This window comes from Castanea sativa, chromosome 10, assembly GCF_040712315.1.
Source record: "Castanea sativa cultivar Marrone di Chiusa Pesio chromosome 10, ASM4071231v1".
In the NCBI taxonomy this organism is placed as follows: Eukaryota; Viridiplantae; Streptophyta; class Magnoliopsida; order Fagales; family Fagaceae; genus Castanea; species Castanea sativa.
The window spans coordinates 24093205-24100846 of NC_134022.1; the positions used below are offsets into that span (position 1 = coordinate 24093205).

General features: G+C 34.0%; 2 protein-coding genes across 2 annotated transcripts; one reads left to right on the top strand and one right to left on the bottom strand.

Moving 5' to 3' along the window:
• The first annotated feature begins 772 nt into the window (after positions 1-772).
• LOC142614314 (basic leucine zipper 9) lies at positions 773-4946 on the top strand. The gene is made up of 6 exons (XM_075786911.1): positions 773-1143; positions 3273-3393; positions 3486-3666; positions 3746-3821; positions 4236-4361; positions 4453-4946. Exons 1-6 carry the CDS (start codon positions 946-948, stop codon positions 4744-4746), a joined length of 996 nt encoding a protein of 331 aa, XP_075643026.1. The 5' UTR covers positions 773-945; the 3' UTR covers positions 4747-4946.
• Positions 4947-6572: 1626 nt separating this feature from the next.
• LOC142613006 (putative calcium-binding protein CML43) lies at positions 6573-7136 on the bottom strand. The gene has a single exon (XM_075785186.1). It carries the CDS (start codon positions 7134-7136, stop codon positions 6573-6575), a length of 564 nt encoding a protein of 187 aa, XP_075641301.1.
• Between the last annotated feature and the right edge of the window lie 506 nt (positions 7137-7642).

The window sequence follows — 7642 nt, forward strand, 5'->3', positions numbered from 1 at the left end:
AAAAAATTTCTATTAAAACCAACGGCTCACGTTCATCCCAACAAGATTAATCCTTTCCAGTCAAAAAACACTAGACTTGTCCTATTTTCCCCCAATAAGTATCTAATTTTTGCCATTAAAGAACAGTTGACTGAACCTCTCAACAAAATATGGATGGTAATAGTTACACACTGACTATATATGGATTAAACACATAATTGAAACTGTGTTTTAATTTCAATAATATTTATGACATTTCATAATTATAACTGGAATGATTTCATTTCAGTTCAATTGTGTATAGCTTAGCGTGTGCATCAGTAACTAATACGAAAAAAAAAATTATTCTAGAGAATGTTAATCTATGATTCTTTAATAATAATTTTTATCTTTTATTTGACAACAAAATATAATTTTTTAAACTATTATAATAACTTTTACTATAGATTTTTTTAATAAATGATATAATTTATACTCAAATTTAATTTAAGTATATATATATATATAAATTTTTTTTTAAAGAATTGAATTTCGGCATTTTTCCCCCTCTCTCACAAAAATTTTATATTTATAAAATACCCATGCGTAAAATACACGTAATTATGATGATAAAATACTCTCCTAATTGAACTAACTTCAAACACACCATTCCTCTTAATTAAGTATGAAAAGACATTTTCTCCCCTCATACAATTAAACACGTCAAAACTTTTAACTTCATGTGCCGCCCTACCCCCCCTTTTTTTTTTTCCCTCTCTATCACACTGACAGAGACTCCCCTGTACTTTGCCATCACACTTCTTTTACTTTACTTCTCTCTCTCTCTCTCTCTCTCTAACTTTTCTCACTCTTCTTCTCCTATTTATTTCTGTGCCCACGCCCTATACTCTTTCCCCCTTTCTCTCTTTTTCTCTCTTTCTCTCTCTCTATTCTCACCGGTGGTGGAATAGAGTTATAGAAACAATAATGGAGCAAAACCTGGCAGAGCATGCAGCGGCAACTTTGTGCTCAAACCTGAAACGAAGCGAGTCCGAGTTGGCTCTTGCAGAGTTTATAAGGAGCCCCACGACCGAAACCCGAGACAGAGACACAGCTTATCCTTTCTCTGAAGAACTCGATGTCATTTTCGGTGATGGTGATCTTGGCTTTCCTTTCAAACATCGGGTTTGTCTCTCTCTCTCTCTCTCTCTATTATTAGTATCCCGATTCTGATATATACTTTGCTTCTGGGCTCGGTTATTGCCACGTCAACATCTGTGCTGAGAGTTATGGTGACGTGTCAAATCCAGCACCGTGATCTTTTGGCCATGTGGCCCTACTTAACTAAAATAATGATTATGTTTTGAAGATTATTGTTAGCCTTTATTGCAAATTTTATAAATTTACATTTAAGTGATTTAAACTTTTATTCATGTTGTTGAAGCGACTTATCTATTGTATTAATTAATGAAAAATTCAGAAAATATATATTATGTTACTTGTAAGTATTTTTTTAAAAAACAAATTTTAACATTTTCATTTATTTTAGGCCATTTAAATGTACAAAATTAATCTTGTTGGAATTTTGCTGTTCCATGCTACATGTATGTATCATATGGTCCAAATTTATGTCTACTCTAATAGTAGAATTCTCATGATTATTTGAGGAACATATCCAGTGGAGATTGGATTAGAGAACATGGTATTGGATTCCAATGTGTAGTAGATAAGGATTTGTCAATTTGTACAACAGAACCCTAATAATAAAAAAATTATTAATTTGTAAAGAAGTTAAATATAAAGGTTTAAGTTAGGCATGAAAACCACTTAATTATTTTTTTTAATGAATGGTATAAGTTAAGTACCTAGGTTTCATATCATATATCGTGATACATAAGGAAACATGACACAAATAAACCGCCAAATTGTGTTAAATTCAGCGTGCTGGAGCATTGGATTCAAGCCAAACTCAAAAATTAATAGGATGCACTCACTAGTGAAGTGCTATTCTTGGATTATAATATTTTACTAGTAATGAAAGTAGCTTTTTAATTTATTAATAATCTTTTTTATGGTTGGTGGAGGATTAATTGACAAAGTTAGGTTAGGAGGAGTTTTTTTTTTTTTTATTGCCAACTTGGCCAATCGCTTTCAAAAGAAACATGCTGCTTTCTTAGGTGAAAGTGAAATGGTTAATTAGAAGTTCTGATAATTAAGTGGGGAAAGCATAGCCTAGGAAAATGATATTCGTCCTGTTTAACTTCTTATCACATACCCAATTACCAATAATAAAAAAAATTATATCACATTAGTTTTGAGAGAGGGTTTTTTTTTTTTTTTCATTTCCATATATCAGCTACTGCTGTAGTAAATTAATTTATTCTATTTTTAGGGTGTTTTTAGGATAACTTATTTTCATTTCAGTCCAAATGTTTTTTCTTTGATGATGTATCTTTCTCTTTTTTCCCTAGATCCATTAATAGACTAGCTCATAATTTGGCTCGCCTCCTTTTGTATGACTTAGGGACTCTAGTCCATCAACTTTATCCCAACTTGGGCTCTTGTTGATGCTGATTGGCAGTTCTCTGGTCTCCTTTTTATTTCTTCTAAATAAAAATCATCTTTATTCACAAAAAAAGGGATAACTTATTTTCATTGGTTTTTTTCCTTGAAAGATAAATTAGATAAAATTATAATTAGATTAGAAAAAAATTAGTTTTAATAAACTATACATAAATTAGCTTTAGAAATAAGCCAGTAATAAGCTACTATATCAAACAAACCACCGTCAATTCAATGTCATGACATGCCACTACTGCACACTCTTGGTGTGATGGTCACTCCACAAGTGGAAGTGCTTATGGAGTGTGAGGGAGACAAGAGCTAGGGTTTAAGTCTCCAAGAGGAAGTTTTACATACATATACATATACACTTAGATTAGGTTAGAGTAGAATTTCTATCGTGTATATAAAAAAAAAAAAAATGTCATAACATTGACATGCCACGAGGGGTTGGTTAGTGATGGTCTTAACTCTCAACTCTTAACAGGACTGACTTAACTAATTAATTCAAGCACCACTTAGTTACATATTTGATAGACATGAGTAGGTTTTGTTGACTGATGGGCACAAAAACTGCTCTCTGAACAAGGGGTATGTTAGATGGAGTAGACATGTTCTACTCTTCAATTTTTGTTGCACCCATTGAAGTGTAAAAGAAAATAAAACACTCGGTGCAATTACAAGCTCTTGATTCAGTATCTATTTGGCATAGAACACAACAATCTAACTTATGTTCTTTTTCGTAAATACAGGACATAATAACTTTATTTTCAAGTTGTGGTGGACTAACTGAAACACTTCTAGGTTCTCAACATCTCACTTTCAAGCAATCCAACAATGCAGCAACCATGGACGCCCAGTCATCAATTTGTGGTATGATACACTTGTGCACGTGCAAGTTTCAAAGTTGTCATAGTTTTTGCTCCTAATTTACATGAATGTGCTTGTTTTTCTGTTGTCACTAGAATCTGTAATCTGTCAAGTTAGCAGTCCAACCTCGGATAATAAACCAAATGTTGGTGATAATCAGGCAAGAGGAACTACCAGTGGTTCCTCGCATGATCAATCAGATGATGAAGATGCTGAGTTTGACGTTGGTCCATATGAGCAGAGCACAGACCCCACTGATATAAAACGCATCAGAAGGTATAAGAAATACAATAGAGATATCAAATTCTTCCTAAATCAAACTACATGCATTGTTACTGACTTTCTGTAGCTCCAGGATGGTTTCTAACAGGGAGTCTGCTAGGCGATCAAGAAAAAGAAAACAAGCACATCTACAAGAGCTTGAGCTGCAGGTATCCTATGTTTTTGGGAGCTTGTGTTATTTGATCAGTGGTTATACTTATAGCTACTGAGAAAGGATAAAAAAGAAGAGGAATATTGGCAACCCACCGACTATTTGAGTCAAAAATGTCATTGAATGTGATAACTACCAATAGCACTGCTAATTATCTTAAAAGCTTAAACTGTTAGGAAATAATGAATTTAATCATTATTTTAACACTCTTGAATAAATGAATCTCAACGTTCTTTATCATTTTAAATAAGAGGTAAAGTGGAGACATGATTTGAAATCAGGATCAATTAATCTAATACCATGAACTTAAAACTATTAAGAAATAATAAATTATGTTTAACCATTTTTCCAACATAATGGTCCTTTAGTAGTTTAAAGCTAATTTGGTTTAACTCATGGACTTCTTTCTCAGGTTGAACAGCTCAAAGGAGAAAATGCGTCTCTATACAAGCAGCTCACAGATGCTACTCAACAGTATCGTGTTTCTGATACAAACAATCGAGTCCTAAAATCAGATGTGGAAGCTTTGAGAGCCAAGGCATATATATTTATGTGTAGATGTTCTAGTAGCATTACTTAAAACAGAACAATACAAAAGAAAAGGCTAATAACTTTGTATGTGATTTCAGGTCAAGTTAGCTGAAGATATGGTTACTCGAGGCTCCGTAAACTCTACTTTGATTCAGCTTCTTCAAAGTCATTTAGGTACACTGCAACCTCTTAATACCCAGAATCTGCGTCGGGTTCCAAATGTCTCGCCTACCATCACAGTCACCGTCCATGGCGATGATGCCTCATATGCTGGAATGACAGTTTCTGGGCAGAATCCAGGCATTGGACTTGGACACACCAATATTAATAATAGCAATATGAAAACTGGAATCATGAGTAATCCTATGATAAATGGAGATACTTTATTTTAAGTGTCTTCATTACTATGTTTATGCAATAGTAGAGAGGGCATGGCCATGCCAACATGATTATTTTGGCAAGAGTTGGCTGGTCTTCATGATTGAGGTCTGCATCCAAAATCAGATGCATAGCAAGGTTGAGCTCATGAATGTATCATATGTTGAAGATTGATGGCTGTATATTAATCATCAGAATCGTTTAGGCTTAAAAAGATGAGCGTGGTGTTTAGTTTGTCATCAATTGGGGACCTTTTATTCAGCAAAAAATAAAATAAAATTGGGGACCTTTAATGTTTTGAAAAATTAAAATTGTTGTCAATGAACCCTCTCAAATGGCACATCTTGTCCTTGTAAAGGAGATGAATGGTGGGATTGTGAGTTCATGACCACTAGACGTGTGTAATTACCAATAAAAGAACTAAAATTTAAAAGTTATTTGGTCGGGCTATTAGGAAGTACCATCAATGTGATTTCTGACACCAACGATGCTTGTTCCACTCCATTTGAAACAGATTTAATATTTGCTGGGGTTGAGTTTTGGAAACGCAAAATAAAAAGGAAATTGGCCCAATCACCTTGAGTTAAATAAATAAAAAAGAATCTAATTAAGCCCAAAATTCGCATTCCTTGTTTATTGGAGGCTAGTAGTACATGCAAAGAGATACCCAAAGGTGCTAGACAAAGGGGGAAAAAATGTAAATACCTTGAATCTTTATTAAGTCATAAATAAAGAAAAATGAGGAAAATAAAAAAATGAGAGAGAGAGAGAGAGAGAGAGAGAGGCACTATTGCATTGTTACGTATGTTAAAACCCGTTAATAGTCTACTGCTTTGTGGCTCAGAAGCTTAGATTAAAATGAGTATGGTAGATGAGGTAGAAGTAATATGTTGTCAATGCAAGGCTCGATGGCAAACTCTATAGCAGGTTTGAGGCATTGTTAAGACTGAAATTTGAATAAGGATTAAAGCTTTTAGTTGTTGTATTGCTAAACAAATGGCAAGCTTCAGTACTTTTGTTTTTGTTTGGATCTTAGGGTGAGATGGTTTTTAGTCACAACTTGCATAATATGTTGACTAAACTCAATTTTATGAACCTTTTGGACCAAAATGACACCTAGGGAACCTGCTAAATGTGCAAAACCTCTCCAGAGAGCTTTTAATGAAGTCAAATACATTTTCTTGGCTAAAAATTGTCAGGCCGAAATTTCAGTCACACAAGGCAGAGCAACTAGTGTTCCTTAATGCATGTGAGTGACTGACAAGTGAGCCTTTTATGGGTTCTTAAATTTTGCAAGAGGCATCAGTACACTTAGCAAAATATAAGCTTTAGGCCCATGCAAAAACCCAAAATGGGACCAATCTAGAATATTCAAATAGAACAGGGCCTTGCTTTGTGTTGGGCTTTTGACTTCTAGCAAAAATAGCCATCGACATGGTCTATATTAGATATTGTATCCAATGCCAAGTAGTTAAAAAATGACTTAACAATCTACTCAAAAAAAAAAAACAAAACAAAACAAAACAAAATTTTACGAAGTATACATTATTAGATTTCAGAAATAAAATCTTAATTTAAAAATTTTAAGTTAAAGCTGCAAGTCTTGTAACTTAATTAATTAGTATTTTTCAGTGTTTTCAACGAAAACATTTAAGGTTCAAATAAATTTTTCCTATAATAATAATCAAATTATTCATAAAATATATATATATATTGGAGAGAGAGAGAACAATAAAATGATACGTTAATTATCCAAAATTTTCTTATTGATGAAAATTTGAGAACAATATACAATTAGCAGAACAAATTTAATAATCTGTTCCTTGTAATGAGTGACATTTTACTTCATCATTAACTCAAACTCACCGAAATCAACCTTCCCATCGAAGTTCAAATCCACAGCCTTTACCATCTTCTCAATCTCACCCATATCCCACCCACAGTCCAATCCCAAGCAATCCAGCACCCTCTTCAACTCCACTGCCTCTATAAATCCATTACCATCCTCGTCAAAGATTTTGAAGGCTTCATGTAGTAGCTCATTGCGCTTTGACATGTCCTCCAATCCACCAAGCACCTCCTCTACAGGCACTTCATCATCTTCTAGGCCAACACCATCTTGCTCACCTGGTAACTCAAAGCTAGACTTGTCTTCTTCAGAACTATATGTTAAACCAAGCTTCTCCACTACTCGACGTGCATTTTCCTTCTTGATTCTTCCGTTGTTTTCCATGCCAAACACAGTGATTAGAGCTCTAACCATTGTGTCATCAACTTTGCAAGCATTTTGTGGCTTGCATGTAGAATGGTCTTCATCAAGATGAGCTGCTGAGCTTGGTTTTGGGTTTCCAAATGCATGCAACATGTCTCCAATTAATCTTATGCATACCCCAGTGAAGCCCATGATGTTTTTATGTTATTTTAATTTTTTTTATGCCTAAGAGCCTACAATTTGGAAGATCAGAATGCACTGAAAGAGTTGAGCAATAAGAGCAAAAGAAAGAAAAGGTGTAGTGCTAAAATATTTTGGTTGCACAAACAACTAGCTGGTAAGGTTGATTTCATTTTCGCACTAGTGTCCATCAATTTTTATAGTGGGAACCATGACATTATGCCCCTTGTTGCCTGTGAAAATCACTTGAATGCCATCATATGATACATGGTGGATGATGACAATTTTTATATGAAGATGACTGACTTCTCACTCAGATCCCAAAGCTAGCTGGCAAATGGTATTGAATTTTTTAAGTAGGACAATGCATTGAATATGTTAAAATTAAATTTGGTTCAGAGTATCTGTGGACATGTAAATCTCCTTGTCTAGTTATCATAAAATACATTTTTTGGAAGCTTCAGAACTAGTACTCCAATTCCCACGATTGTAATTTACAGTCACATTGGATGTGTCAA

Excerpts from the sequence above, each read along its gene's own strand:
- LOC142614314 (XM_075786911.1), top strand. The coding sequence starts at position 946 with ATGGAGCAAAACCTGGCAGAGCATGCAGCGGCAACTTTGTGCTCAAAC. Across the intron at positions 3,394-3,485 it reads CGCCCAGTCATCAATTTGTG|AATCTGTAATCTGTCAAGTT; the intron begins GTATGATACACT and ends TGTTGTCACTAG. Across the intron at positions 3,667-3,745 it reads GATATAAAACGCATCAGAAG|GATGGTTTCTAACAGGGAGT; the intron begins GTATAAGAAATA and ends CTGTAGCTCCAG.
- LOC142613006 (XM_075785186.1), bottom strand. The coding sequence starts at position 7,136 with ATGGGCTTCACTGGGGTATGCATAAGATTAATTGGAGACATGTTGCAT.